Source organism: Electrophorus electricus, chromosome 5, assembly GCF_013358815.1.
Source record: "Electrophorus electricus isolate fEleEle1 chromosome 5, fEleEle1.pri, whole genome shotgun sequence".
Classification (NCBI taxonomy): Eukaryota; Metazoa; Chordata; class Actinopteri; order Gymnotiformes; family Gymnotidae; genus Electrophorus; species Electrophorus electricus.
Window position 1 is genome coordinate 2261887 of NC_049539.1, and position 15614 is coordinate 2277500.

The 15614-nt window shown below is 50.8% G+C and overlaps 1 protein-coding gene across 2 annotated transcripts; it reads right to left on the bottom strand.

The window, feature by feature from the left end:
* Positions 1-417: 417 nt before the first annotated feature.
* ptchd1 (patched domain containing 1) lies at positions 418-11888 on the bottom strand. 2 transcript variants are annotated; one of them, XR_004775974.1, is made up of 4 exons: positions 10194-11888; positions 6319-6985; positions 1914-3826; positions 418-1233 (listed from the first exon to the last, which is right to left on the bottom strand). XR_004775974.1 is itself a non-coding variant. In XM_026995555.2 (3 exons), exons 1-3 carry the CDS (start codon positions 10617-10619, stop codon positions 2175-2177), a joined length of 2745 nt encoding a protein of 914 aa, XP_026851356.2. In that variant the 5' UTR covers positions 10620-11888; the 3' UTR covers positions 1710-2174. The 2 variants fall into 2 exon arrangements, 1 of the variants encoding a protein (XP_026851356.2); XM_026995555.2 differs by lacking the exon at positions 418-1233 and having other exon boundaries at positions 1710-3826.
* Between the last annotated feature and the right edge of the window lie 3726 nt (positions 11889-15614).

Below are 15614 nucleotides of genomic sequence, written 5' to 3' on the forward strand. Positions count from 1 at the left end.
AAAAAGAAATAAATAAAATTGTGTAGAAGATCTCTTAAAGGGTAAGAGCTTTCAAGTATGATAACTTCAGAGAAGGACAGTTACTTACGTTTAGGTCATTCCACACAGTGACACAGCAACGGAGTGGTACATCCCGAGCACTGTGGTCTCATCCAACCCCTCCGACTAACTGTAGTGGTACACTCTGATCTGGAGCAGGGCTGACAATGTGCCAGGGTAACTCAAAGCATCTTCACTAACCCACATACTAAGGACTGATTAATAGCTAGCTAACACAGCTAGCTAACGCAGCTATGTTAGCTGGCTGAGGAAGGGAGCAAACAGCATTGTGGGAGAAGAGCACGCAGCTACAGACTGCTGGGGGGCCCCGCCCCACTCCACGCCCCAACCCCAACACCCCACCCTCTGCCCCGCCGCTGGTCACTCAACCAAAAATACCAAAAAAAATCAGTCTCCCCTACAGGCCGTGCCGTGGGAGAGGTTTGGTCCACCAAGACCTCCGGCGATTTCACCTAAAGGGTTCGGATTTATCAGTTATTTCACTCCAAACCATGGAGACAGGCGTCTGTGCAAGCCTTTTGTTAGCACAGTGGTGATAAATCTGTCTGCTGTCCATTTAGCCGTGTTAAAGGGAAGATGTAGCTGATGTAAACTAAATCTTAGCTGTCCCAGCGTACAGCGGCATTCAGAAGGACCAGCATAGACTCCATTTTGTATCAGGATTGATCTGACACGAATCTCCTCAGGACTGAAGGGCTGAAGTGAAACAAATAGATGTGATGTGCCAGATGCTCCTCCCTCTGTCTCTCCCTCCGTCTCATCCCTCTCTTTTCTGACCTCTCTCTCCTGTGTGTCTCTCACACAGAGGGAAGGGCAAAATGGGTGACTCATACATACTGATAAGGAGCGTCGTCTGTCACGGGGGTTTTCAGCACCCAAAAACGAAAAGCAAGAACTGGGAAAAATCTGGATTATATAAAATCTGGATTGTATCCATCCTGCACTGCAACATGGTGTAACTGCTAACCAATGACCATATTAGGGTTTGACTGAGGCCCGGATGGGATGTGAATTATATATGCACTGTAGAGCCAAACTGAGCAGCAAACCAGGGGTTACCATGGAAGCGATGCACTGCGACTCGACCTGCCAACTCTTAGTAACATCTGCTCCTCTCGCACTTTGTGTTCTCTTCTTATGACCCGTCCCTTTAAACCTTTAGTTTGAATGCCACTGAGGAGGAGAGGGGAGGAGAGGGGAGGAGAGGAGGTCAGCAGGAGCGGAAAAGTGGGGGGGTTCCCTCCATACCTACCGACATCCATTCAGGCATGTGCCTCCTTTATAACTACGAAACAGCCAAAGACCATTACAGCGTCACTGACACATCGTCGTCCAGGCTGCAATACTGTCGACAGGCACAGCTATTCAAAGACATGAGCATGCCTACTTTAGTCTAAGTACAAGTATTCCCCATGCCTGTAAATATGAGCAATAGGCTCACTGTAATGACACGGTAGTTGCCAGTTGCCTGTCTTTGCAGTAATGCTGCAAATTATATTTTATTTATATATATATATATATATATATATATATATATATATATATATATATATATATATATATATATATATATATATATATATATATATATATAGATATATATATAGATATAGATATATATTAGATAGATAGATAGATAGATAGATAGACAGACAGACACGTGCATCTGTGCCACATGAAAGCGAGACCTCGTTAAGAGCAATTGCCCGCTAATTGCCACCTAATTGCCTGCTAATCTGATAGGGCCAGGCTGTGGAGACGCTGTGCGATTATCTGTAGCAGAGAACACGGCACCTGGCCCAGCTGTGGCTCCCCCCCCCCCAGCAGAAGGAATGGAAGTTGTGCCATATTACCTTTATAGGGCGATCGCCATGACAACCCAGCCTTGCTCTGATGACGAGGCCTATCTAGAACGTTCTTTTACCATGACAGCAAAGCCCAGGATGAACACACTCACACACATACTGCTGCAAGGCCATCTGTGGGCTTCTAGGGTTGCTCAAGGGTGTCTCTACTTTCCGGGCCCACACTTCAGGGCTCTTGATGGGCACCGCGAACCTACTCCGGCTGGGCACACTGGTCAGAGTTCACCCAGTTTGGCGTGCGTCTCTCGCTCAGACCGTCGTAATCTGATCGACCACGCGTGTGCTGTCCGCCATCTCCACGCACTCGACGTCCTCCCGGTCCTCAGCCGCCCCCTTCCTGTTCCTCCTCTTCCTCTTGGAGGGCGGCAGGAAGGTGAGGAGCACAGGCAGGATTGCCAGGCAGTGGAAGGCAGTGACGAGTGCTGTGAGGAACAGGCAGCGGAAGAGCGTGCGCGTGAGGTTGGACGGCACGGTGGCCAGAGGCAGCAGGGCGGCGCTGTAGCACACGTAGCTCTGCAGGGCGGGCACTCCGTGGCGCTCTAGGGACACCTTCACCCAGCGCGTGCGCGTGGACTCGCGACCCAGCGTGAAGGCCGACACCAAGGGCGCGCTGGAGTCCACCGCGTAGTTCACACCGTAGATCAGACACAATACGGAGACGCAGTCCAGTTCCACCTGCCAGAGCGTCATGAAGCCCACTACGCCGAACTCCACCGAGGCCACGGTGACGGTCAGCCAGGCGTTCACGAGCGGGTCGGCCGCCAGGAATGTCGAGAAGAAGAGCAGGAACAGGGCGGCCACGCAGGAGTTCTTTAGCGGCGCGCCCACCGAAGACGCGTAGCGGTCCATGTAGACGAAGGAGGGGTTGAAGATGATGAACTTCACCCTGGAGGTCAACGAAAGCTTGCGCAGCGTGTCCAGCAGGACGGACATCTCCTCGCGCTTGTTCTCCGTGGTCTTGGCGACCAGGAACATGCGGGAAGCCACCACGTCCACCTCGCCGTCGGCCCGCTTGGCGAAGATGATGTCGTCGGAGAAGTGGAGGTAGCGCGGCTGGCGCAGGAAGCCCGAGCGCAGGTGCTCGGTGAAGTTGCTCCGCGACAGGCCGCCACTGATGTTCTGCCCGTGCAGGTAGTTCAGGTAACTCTCGAACCAGGAGATGCGCTCAAAGCCCTTGGTGTACTCCAGCAGGTCCTCCTGCACGCTGGAGTTCCAGTACTCGATGGACTCGTAGATATAGAAGCCGATGACGGGGCTGTAGCTGCTGAAGTAGCGCTGCTGTGCCCGCGTGTACGCGATGGTGCTGGTCTCTGTGGCGACCACGTTGCTGAAGTCCGACCCCTCGCTCACCTGCAGGTAGCCCATCAGCGCGAAGGACACATAGACTAGGTAGAAAAGAACCACAAAGGGCTTGACATAGGTGTTGGTGATCCAGTCGCAGTAGTAGCGCTTCATGAAGGCCACCAGCAGGTGGCTCTCGTACGCCTGCAGGTCGTCGGGCTCCGCCCCGTCCTCGTCGTACCGCGTGTACATCAGGAAGCGGTACCAGGCCGGCTTCTGCTGCAGCAACTCCGGCTTGGGCACCCGCCGGCAGAACAGACTGTGGCGGTAGCTGTTCTCCAGGTATCCGGCGAAGACCAGGTTGGAGCCGTAGAAGGTGAGGACGTAGAGGTAGTTGAAGAGCACAGAGAGGCAGGCGCTACAGCAGAAGAGGCGCACGGCCTCGATGTTGGTGAAGGGGCTGGCGCCGATGCCGAACGTGACCAGGTGCAAGGCCGTGCTCGCCGTGAAGGGCATCATGCAGTCGGAGAAGACAGACGCCACGCGCTCCTTCACGTGCTGGTCCTCGCGCGTCCGCCGCCATGATGACAGCATCTCGAACGTGCCGAACAAGCCGTGACCTGAAGGAGACAAAAAGATGGTGCATGAGAAAGAAAGGGGTTGTGTCAAGACCTGTTTACATCCTGTGTCAGAAACATTGCAAACAGTCCAAATATAAGTCATTGGATTAGGTGATTGTCCCGTGTGTCCGTAGTGCCATAAGGTGAAAGAAACGCCTGCTGAGAAAATGAGGGCATAAAAAATTCAATGATGGTGTCACAAGGCGGCAGTTCTGGAGCAGAGGCGCTGTGATAAAAGCACACGTGAGACTCGGGCGTTCTCCCTCTGCTCTCGGACGCTTGTGAGACGTTCGAGCATTCCTGCACGCATGGCAGCGTCCTGCACGCAAGTCACCCAGAGTCGCTCCATCTCAACAGCCACCAGGTGGACAGCGAACGCATCACCGGCTCCACTGAGCTTCGATCGATTAACAGAAACAAGCGTCGCCCGAGGGCCGACCACAGGCCGGAGAGGCTCTCGTGTCCTTCATCGCGGACCTCCTCGGGGAAAGAGGGAAAGAGAACGCACATCATTGTTTTAAAAACGTTTAAGCATAATGTAAAAAAAACGCATCACGGTTTCCTGTTTGCCCATGTGCTTCAACATTTCGCTTGTTCCGTTTTGCTCTGCTCCCTCTTCCCCTGCTTCCATTTCTCCTTCTCTCCTGGGTTTAGCGCACAGCCGGAGCAGATGGCAGTCACCTCCAGGGTTGCCACGGTATCAGTGAGTCATGGGGCGTGACGGAGGTTCCCTCGGCCCCCGTCACAACCTCTTTGCTCGCCCCTGCCTTTGCACTGACCTGGGAACAGTACTCCAGGCACGGCCATGCGTTTCAAAGCCACTGACGGTCTAAAGGGATCGCAGCTGGTCGGTGCCACCCACAGAACTGGACCCATGAGACGGCTGGTCTCCAGACACGAGCATAAGGGGGATGTCGGTGAACGTGGGGGCAGAACAAATGAACGCAAACGCAGAAAACTGACATGGAGGAGGGGACGCTTAATGGGCGGTGATGTCACAGCAGAAAGCTGGAGGACAGGCACGTACCTGAACTTCATCCTCTCGCACTGCACACAAAACATCTCCCTCTCTGTTTCCTTCCCTGCCTCACTGGTCTCACACACACAGACAGACAGACAGACACACACACACAGACAGACAGAGACAGACACACAGACAGACAGACACAGACAGACAGACACAGACAGACAGACTTTCTCTGCTGCACAATTTGGTAGAATTTATTTCCCCCTCTCCCAAAATTAAAGTGCCATTTTAAAACATTGCAATGAAGACACACATGCATCCACATTACACATCAAACACCACAACACTCATTATATACATATTAGAAAGCACTTGATAGTCTGGAAAGACATTAGAGAGTGCATATCCAATACTTAGAAATGTGCTGTTAATCCCAACAATTAAAGCCCATCATATGTCCTCTGTTGATCTTTCTATCATTGTTATTAAAGTAATAACATATAACCACATCTGAATGCTGATATCTCCATAATAGCGCCACAGCCAGAGAGGCTGACAAATGTCTGCAAACTAGCAATTACCCCACACCACACAATACAGCGCCGGTTCAAACTCAGGAGCAGGTGGCACAAGACACCTGAGCGCTCCCACAGAGGCCAGCGACCGACCTGAGCGCTCCCACAGAGGCCAGCGGCTGATATACGTGATCAGCAGGGGCGGAGCTGAACAGTGATGGAGGAGATACCGGATATCTGGAATTCCCCCTTTTTTTTCTTTTTTTTCTTTTTTTTTTTACAAAGACACACACGCTCAGGACTTGCGTAACTGGGGAGAAGGTGATTCTGTGAAGCAGCCTGATCTCAGGTCTGCTGTCAACGAAGCTATTGTGCAATCTATACTCACAACCACCTCCTCCACCTAAATCTACAATCTACTTCATCCCATGTCTACCAAGTCCTCCACCCCTGGGCTAACAACTCCTCCACCTGCCTGGTTCTCACCCCACCCCTCTATCTAACCCTTATTTTACACACTTCTCTCCCCTCTGCAGCTCTGCAGTCTGTTATTCTCCAGCTGAAAGAACTCTCTCCTACACATGTTGCTCACTGCCGCATGTCTGAGAGACAGACAACACCACAAAGAGAGAGAGAACGAGAGAGAGATGGATGCAATGTGTGTGCGCGTGCACGCATGCCTGCATGTGTGTGTTTTCTACATGTAGGCGTAGCCAGGATATTGTGCAAAGAAGATAGCAGCATGGAATCCCTTAGGGAGACCACTGTGTGGCCCCGACTCTTCTTTGATCTCTGGATTTTCATTTTTAATGTAGAGTTAAAAGCGTGCCGTGCAGTTGGTGTGCCAACTTTCCCCTCGCGTTATCTTCCCCGTGGTTACGTATGACAGGTCCAGCAGACCGTGCAGGATCAATCACAGACAGGACATCAGAGGAACAGATGAGCCACGAGAACGTGAAACTGAACACTGCCAGCAGGGGGCGCTCTCGAGCGTCGTGGACAGAGCTTACCCAGCATGACGAAGGGGATGCCGATGTACGTGGAGTTGTACTTCCCCCCCGCCAGGTTGAAGATGCCAGCGGAAGTGAGCGTGGCCAGGCTGACGGTCACAAGCGCCAGGAGGCCCAGCCAGGGCTTGGTGCGCACGCAGTCCCGCATGGAGCAGCAGATTACCGCCATGGCCAGGCACGCCGCCAGACTGCAGAGCAACGGTCGCTCCGACACGCGGCTCGTCCTCTGGAAGTCCTGCTGCAGCGAGGACGAGGTGAAGGGGTAGAGGCCCAGCTCCGGGTGCGCCCGCCCCAGCCGGTCCAGCTCGCCGCAGAACAGCAGCTCCCAGCGGGATGCCACTACCTCGTGGAGCGGGCTGGCCGCCTGCAGGTAGTAGGTCAGCTGGAGGGCGCGGGCGGCCCGGACGCCCTCTCGGCCGCCCCCGACCGCCTGCACCCCACCCAGCTGGTGCCCGATGTAGGCCTCCCGCCCGTCCTTCAGCCGCGTGATGGGATAGCCCAAGGGCGGCGCCGTGTGGTTGGAGGCCCGTGCGGCACGGATCTCCTCCAGGGCCCGCAGGACGTCGTCGATGATGCAGTTCTTGCTGTCGTCCATCAGGCAGAGATGCGCGAAGGTGTAGTTGAAGCCCAGCATGGGGACCTGGATGTGGGTGATGCTGGTGTGGAGCTGATGGGAGGGGGAGACACAGGGGAGACACGGGGGAGACACAGGGGAGACACGGGGGAGCAATTATGTAGCACAGTGAAGAACACACATTTGGGCCTTAAAGATAAACCTGTTTTAATTATTATCAACCCGTTTGCTTTTAAATAATTCACCAATTTATAACCTTGGCTAATCCCAATCGTCATGCATTCCACAACGACGCCCGAATCCAATACAGTTTTACCGTGAAACCGAATAAAGTGTGTCTGATTTGGTGGTGCATGCAGCACCCCAATCAAGAAGGTAATAAAAGACCATGTCGTTACAACTCGGGGATTATTTGCTAGAAGAGAAGAAGCCGCCTACGTCTGTCCATACACTGTCCCCTTCGCCATCAGATAATACCGGCCCTTTTGGGCACCGAGGCCAGGCCATGTATACGGCGTATAACCAGCTAAGCACTGCAGGCATGTCATGTCCAGCTGTCCACCAGGGCAATTAAAGCCCCGCTATTGGGCTGACAGAGAAATTGGAGGCATTGAGGTTCTAAGAGTATGTGATTACATCAAGTTCTGAAAGCATTCGGTGGCAACTGTTGAGACCTGCAGGGTAGTGGTTGCCAAGCAACAGGAAAGCATGGTACAGCTACAAGGAGTGGGCAGCCACATTCACTTCCTGTTTAAATTCATTCTATGGTAGCCATAGGAACACACAGATAAACAATATTATACTACACACTACCGCTAGCTGCTGCTGGCGTTTCATGTTGAGAGGATATATGTGCCAACCACTACTGAGTGACAGTGTCTGGTCATTTGTTTGTGAGATGCAGGTTTCTGCTGCACTGCAGATCAGACACCCTGGGTGAGCACTCATTCACACTGCCTCGTCTAGAAGCAGCAGAAGCAAAAGGCATGAAGAAGCACGGTTTTTCCGAGCACCTGTACGAGAAGCATTTTCTCCCGCGCAGGTCTCCGGGATCAGAGCTTATCCCCTCTCTATTTTCCCCAGCACAGCATGAGAAGGAGAGCAGAAGATGAACAAGTGCTGTATCTCAGGTCGGTATCTCCTTGGCATGTGGGTAGGAGTGATTAGAGGGGCTCAGATTGCCGGAGGACGCCGCTCTTAGTCATTTCCAGGAGTGCACTTACGGCTCTCCAGGACGAGAGAAATGTCAGACCTCACCAAATGCACCTTTAACTACTTCGACCGCCTAATTAAGTCTCGGTCAGAAGCTAAAGCGTGATGCATGCGCACTGGCGGTCAGAACCGCCGAGCCGGACGGACGTTGTTAGCTGGCTATCCCCCTGCTCCTCATGCAGAGGACATAGGAAACAGGTTCCAAAATATTCCCCCTTCAGCCTGAATATGTTTACTGAGGGAGTCTCAGTCATGCACCCAGTGCTTTGCAGAGCTACCAGCCTTCCTGACACATTGCATTCCAAGTATGTTCCATGACGAGGAAGGGGACGCATCTCTAATATCACGGGACGTGACCTGATACAGTAGCACAGTGCTCAAGGTTACGATAAAACAATGTGTTTTGTTGCAGAAAGAATATAAACAAGGCTCCTGGTCGCAGAGATGTGGGGCGTTTTGATGCAGTGTGTGAATTTTAAGAAGGTAGCATAGGAGAGTATGCAGTTCCATTCCCTTGCTACCAACATTTTACAGGGCCAGCTCTGAAATCAAAGCATTGCAAGGGCTTCGTGCAAAGCGCCCCACATAGCTCGGGAGCCCTGGTCCGACAGCGTCAGACTGTACACCAGGAATAACTTTAATTGAATTTCAATATGTCTGCATAGATGACACTGCTGATGAGAATTTAATGAGATTAAAATCTTAATCCCATTGCATTTTTGCAATTATGAAAACTCTTTGCCTCTCGAATGGCTGCTTAGGGCTCTCCTAGCAACAGTTACCTGGGTGTTGCAGCCGGGCCTTCTGAAAGGAGAGGAACCTGGCACATGGCCATAAGCAGCAGGCCACAAGCTTGCGTCTCTTTCTGATCAGCAAAATAAGGGCAATAAGATATCACAGACTTTAAGATACAAGAGCCCCTGAATTCTAAAATAAGAAGTTGTTTCCAGTCAGGGATAAAACAGCATTCTTTTCAGTTTAGAGGTTTATCATTCTTTAGATGCAGGCAGAATTCTCCCTCGATGGTTCTTTACAGAACCTATATGGAATCGAACCCTAACCCTCAATGGGAAGGTTCTAGCTCACCCATAAAAAGGGTCCCTCCCGGTCACTCCGAAATGGTTTGATCTGAAAGCTTTTTAATTTAGAAACTGCTTATGGGATTTATATGCATTGTTTCGACTTGGAGCATAAGGGTTAATGTGCCCCACAGATACAGGACGTATGTCTGAAGTGTTCAGAAGGGTCTAGTGGAATGAGGTGAGGTTTTCTAAAATGCTACAGAACACCAGTTTCGATTGGAACCGTGCATAAAAACAGCTTGGCAGGAAGAAAGCTTCTATAAGCTGTCAAAAAGCCTCTCCCTCTCTCTCACACACACACACACACACACACACACACACACACACACACACACACACACACACACACACACACAACTGTGATAACTGTAACCACCAAAGCATCAAAACAGAAACAGAGCAGACAAATGCTACTTCAACAGCTGTGTGGCAGAACTGATCTAGGAACAGCTCTCCTTCAGACCGCTGTGCATTTCTCAAACCATCAATATCACCTTGAGCATTCTCTCTAACACTTTAGTTCGTCTTCATACGGCCATTTGGCATAATCATGTCCAAGGCAATTATCAGATTGCCTGCATGGACAGAGTTCTGCAGACTGGAAAATGGCATTAATAACATCCTCACTGCTTTTGATGGAGTGTTTCACGAGTCCCCCGCCCTGATAGAAACGCTCTAAACTACTCCCAGTAGCCTAGCTAGGCAACTTTAAATAACTGGAGGTGCTTGTATTCAAATAAGCTGGAACTCATGAGACCTTGACTCAGATGTGTTACTGTAAAACTAAGGGGTGTGTAACACTTACGTATGTTATCTACAGAACGGTCCTTTACTCGCAGAGTTAAGCTTTATTATTATACCTCAGTATGTGTGTCCATATGAGATCACATCAAACCCTGTTAAATCGCCATATTCCCAGGAGCATTCCTCGAGCCCTAAGCATCAGTGCATGCATGCTGCCCGTGCACAGACACGCGACGCTCTGCGCTTCAAAGTTTGCTTCTTACCTTTAAAACAAGATCAACGTGGGTAGCGTCCAGCACGTTCCCCCTGCGCGAGGTCACGATGACACGGCCGTATCTGCCCGGGGTCTGGAGGTCGGAGTACAGCGTGTGTTTGGACCTGTTCACGGCGAAGAGGCTGTCCACCAGGTTCCCTTCGATCTTCGCCAAGCTGTGTTTGGGGGCCAACAGGTACTCCACGTCCTCCTCCACGCGGTAGCGGCTGAAGCTGGCCCCGAGCAGGACGGAGAGTAGCACGGGCGCGGAGGCGAAGAACACCGGATGGTTGGCGACGAAGTGGCCCAGTTTGTGGAACGACGTCTGCAGCCCCTCGTGCAGCACTTGCCGCAACATTCTAGCGTGCAGCCGCAGCGTGCGCGCGAGAAACGACCTGCGGGAAGCGAGCCTCTCCCACCGCGCGCTCTCCACCATCAGGAGCGGCGGGGATCCGCGCGCGTTGCCGGACCCGTGCGAGAAATCGTCAGACTTCTCGTCAGTTGCACGCAGTACTTATTTTAGTCTCGCGTAAAAAATAAATAAATAAATAAATAAATAAATAAAATAAAAAAGTGAGTCGGTGACAGTTTGGATTAAAACGCGTAACATCTGCATGTCTGTTCGAGCGCATTTACTGCACCCATGCGGCCCGTAATTATGAACCAAAGACGATGCTAAAAAGAAGGACTGTAAAGCTCAGAGCAACAGACAGACGCATCGCTGCATACACGGATGCGAAACAGCCTACAGTAACACCCCGTGAGGGATGCGCACCCTGGGACAAACAGTTAAGCGACCACCGATCGATTCGCCAGATGCACCGGCAGACACTGTACTGAAACAGCAGGTCCCCAGGGCACGAGGACAGAAAACTATACCGATATACTAGTCACGTCTTTCAACTTTCATGCTTTACTCGATAAACCCGCTTATCCGCACAAATGCGCCGTACTGCTCGGGAACGCATACCCGGTCATTGCGACAGAAACTGCCTACTTTTCGTGTGCAACATTTTCAGAGCAACGTCCGGTGTCTCGAAAACCCCCAAAAGGGCCAAAGTTCCTCTCAGCCGTGAGCCACTTCGGTGTGTATCGTGTTCATTTCGTGCGGGCTTGTGATAAACGCCCTTCGCCGTAAAGTGCGAGTAGTTTTAAATGCACAGATATAATGCTGTGTATTCCATGGGCTCCAGCAGGTGTGCATTATTTCCCCAATGGCAGGCTACAGGGAACATCCAGCACGGTCGTCGTCTCGCGCTCTCATCTCTGTGCCCGACCGGCGTTGCTGAGCGCGCGCCGGCTCCGGATTGGTGCAGCTCCGCCACTTGTGGTCATTCTCGCGCGGCAGACTGTGGGATTCTGGGCTCGTGTCCTCGAGGAGAGGCAGGTCCTCACGAGGGTTCACACGCACACGTGAGCGATGCGGCGCTTAATCGTTACGGAACGGAACTTCCTGCGCTCGCGAGAGACGAAGACCGTCAACGCCTCGCCTCGCGCAGTGTTGCTGTGTAAAGAGAATGTGCGGTAGAGAGCTATTGAGGAGATGCGCACGCTCGCTCGCTCGCGCTCACTCTCTTTACGCACATGCACACGTAGACTACACGCGTGTGAAAGCTGCACAACACGCTGGACTGCAGGCCGTTAAAAGGTTGGCTCGTGTGGAGACATGCTCACCGATGCCATGGCCATAGCGTGCAGGGGCAACAACGCGTCCGGGCGTAGTGTGCGCTGACGACGCGCTTGTCTCTGGTTAGCACATGGAGGGTGCCGGGCTTTATATGGAGTACTCGCCCTTGACTGATGCTCTTCCAACTTCCGTAATCGCATCATTATTTAGCGGAATACATGTTGCCGATATGTATTTTTCAGCGTCGTAGCTGAAACTTTAAACATTTTTTGGCCGAATAAATGTAGATCTGTTTCCGAGTTGTGTCCCGCCTCTAGGGCCGTAATGTACACTTTTTCTCCCACGTGACAATTTGCCATCGATTTAAACAAAAATAAAAAAATAAAGAGGACACTTTAAATGACTAAATTAACACCTACAAAGAACCACAGCTTGAAAAAAAGCCACAAATCAAAGCTGTTGTCGAGGTGGTATTTCAATCATGGTATTCCAGCAGCGCATACTGCAGTCTAACATCATCAAGTGCGCACGGTGGGGTATGACGTTAGTCTAAGCACCGCGCACGGGGGTGTGTTAACACCGATCCTGACTAGAAGTTAAACGTCGATGGACTAGAGATTTGAGTGCAGGCAAAATATCAAATACTCTTAGCAGATTCATTGTTCGGTGAGCCTTTCCAAAAATAGATCATGTTATCGGATCATATTATCGGATGTGGACGGGTTATGAAGTGTTTGAGTTTTGGAGAAGCTTAGGCAGAGAACCGTAGAGGCTGACGGCGCCGCTGCGGCTCCTTTGTGTCCACTCATCATCGTCTGCGACCTGAAAACCCCACGAGTGCTTGGCTGTCATAGGTGCGTCTGTGATCGGGGTCAAACCGTTTCAGCTACCACACGCGTGCTTCCACTAGCTGGGATGTGGGATCCGGAGAACAGGTCATTCTTTAGCAGATGGGCGCACTCGCGCTGCTGGCTGGAGTGCGTTGGACGCTGGGCGGACTCGTCCGCGCGTGCCTAATGACGAACGGAGCCCACGGATGGGAGGTTCCCTCCGACTGTTCGCTCCGCGCTTGTGCTCAGCATGTCCTCACGACCCGCGTGCGCTCCGCTTCCCTTCGAAAATTGCCGACCGAGCGTGCTCTTTGGTCACGAGGTCAGAAGAGCACGTGGACAGGTTCGATAGAGATGCAACAGATTAGAGCTCCCAATAGAAAGAATTCTCCATCTTTTTCACCTTTGACCCTTAGCTACTGTAGGGTTTTGCATAGTTATTGCCATGGTAACCACTGCTTCTGCCTAATGTGGCCCAAGGTTTGCTATATCAATCCAGCAAACTGACAAAGTAGAGTTCCCATGGTTACTCAGAAGTTTCAGGTGCTGGTAATTGAATAGATGAATTACAGCATTGTCTTTGGTTTAGATTAGAGTTTGTCTGAATGTGTATACTCCTGCCTGACACACATTTCATAGACCACCACTCCAGGCTTCAGAGGAAACATGGATTATACAATATAAGAGTGATGGAGGAAAATATACAGAGGGGAGGAGCACTGGAAACAAATAAGTTGCACAGAGAGGGGCAGAGAAAGGAAGTGATCTGGGCTCATTGAAATTCGGCTCAATCTCATAATTGTCCTTCTCCATGACTTGACCCAACACTTCTTTCTGCGCGCGCGCGTCTGTTTCTCCTCTCGTATTGTCCTCTCATTGTGCTTTTCTGTTTGCTGCTTTGTACCAGGGTTTCACTCCTCTCTCCCTGTGCTTTCCATTCTGGCTGTCTGTGTGTCTCGCAGGGCACGGGCCACAGGTCAGCTTCGTTACCACGAGAAGGCATGGTGTGCTTTCTAACACATCCACGTTCATCCATCTGCTCTTACCGTGACAGAGCGCAAGAGCTGACGCAGATCCACACTTCACGCAAAGGGAACGAGGCCAAAAGCGTGACGCCCGGAGAGGAGGGAGCGCGCGAGAGGAAGTGCACGTGCGAGAGAGAGCTCTTGATTAATATGCATCACATGATCCTAGGGTCTGTCGCTTCTAGCTGACTCAAACTGGGCACATGCACTGCAAGGTAATCCTCACCACATGCTCACAGGAAAGGCTACAGATATTTATGAATGAGTCAGTGTTCAAATAAACACAAACACACACGCACACGTTCACAGCAACAGCAAATTTGCAAAGTCACAAATATTCCACGCTGTCCCACCGTATCCCTTTTCTCTGGTTTATTTGTGATGCCTGTTCTCGATCCCTGCCGTTCGCTAGACATCTCTCCTCCTCTGCTCTGCGTGCAGGCTCCGGCATCGCCCTGGCTCTCTGTGCGGACGCTCGGTCCCTGCTGCCTGCGCGTCCTCTGTAGAATGGAAAACAAGACTTCTCAGAAGTTTCTGGTTGTTGGGGGTGCATGGGTGCACTAAAACTTGTCTGTGACTTAGAATTTGAATTTGGCTGATTTGTTTTCACGCACGTATATGAGTGTGACAGTGTGTATGGATAGTGTGTGTCGAATGTGACATGAGACATGAATGTCAGAAAACACGCTGCATGTTTGAACTGAGAGGCTGCGTGCAGAATACGATCCAGACTGTGGTATGAATCTGCAGTTACTGCAGGCATTGAGGGGTATGTGTGTTGAAGGAATTGTACTGAGAGCACATGCAGACGTCTGGGAACACTGAGCCGGGGAGATGAAGAAGTTCCCTTTCTACGTTTTTGATGATGTTGTATAACTGCACGGCCTCTGATTGCTAATGAATTGTGCAGCAACGTTTGTGCGTGTAGGTATCTGACAGGGTCATCACTATGTTGGCTGGTGCTGCTATTCTGGTCAAAATGCTAATGCTAAACACCTCAAAGTGATCAGGGTTTCAGGGTTGGTCCTACCACACACACAAACAACTTTTAGTGTCATTTTGGGGTATCTGAGCCAGTCTTTTTGAAGCTGACCTATGTCTGTGGCCATGGCTATGAGTATAACTATGGCTATAGATATGGCTATATTTGATCTATGTCTATGGATATGGATATAGATGTGTCTGTGGCATTTGACAGTATAAGGTGGATTTCTCTGGAATTGGTCTCAGCTAAAGATTTATCCCTGTCTTTCCGATCTCCTCGTCTTTCATCTTAGGGAAGCATGCGGAACACCCTAGTGACGTGCATTTCCCACGAACGGACCGTCCAAAGCTTCTCACACCTTATGAGTGTTGCGTATGTTGTTCTGAGCTGGCAGTGTTAACGTAATTTAATTTCTCAAGCTAAATGAGGCTTTTATCTCTCTTGGTTAATGTAGTGCAGAAAAATAGATTACACAAAAAAAAGCAGAAAAGGCACAGGAAATGGCTATTAGCGAAGAGCATTAAAAGATTAATTAGCTAATTAGCATGATAACGGTCAGCGTAAGAGTGTTTAGGTGGCAGAGTGCATGTAGTTTATATGGAGAGAAACGGAGGTCGAGGAGAGAGCTATTTATCCACTTAAGTGCATAGACTGACCACTGAACTCTATAACCTCTCAGTCTAGGCCATAATTCATTGCCTTATTTATTTATGTATTAATTGTGTTTAGATGTGCTCATATATCTGACCACTGTTGCTGACCAATGGTCCTGCACTCCAGACTGAGCATCAGAGACAAAGGGAGGAAGGGACAGAGAGGAGACAGAGGGAGAGAGAGAGGGATGGAGGAAAAAGAGAGGAAGACCTTCACTGCTCTACACGTCTCCTTCCTCATTTTATAGAGATGCCTGAAATAGAACTGGGGTCCTGGGCGTTGCTACTGTACAGCAGGGCTTCCCAAAACC

Coding starts and splice junctions, on each gene's coding strand:
- ptchd1 (XM_026995555.2), bottom strand. CDS start 10,619: ATGGTGGAGAGCGCGCGGTGGGAGAGGCTCGCTTCCCGCAGGTCGTTT. Junction 6,986..10,193: donor ACGTTGATCTTGTTTTAAAG/GTAAGAAGCAAA, acceptor CCCTCCCATCAG/CTCCACACCAGCATCACCCA. Junction 3,827..6,318: donor CATCCCCTTCGTCATGCTGG/GTAAGCTCTGTC, acceptor TGTCTCCTTCAG/GTCACGGCTTGTTCGGCACG.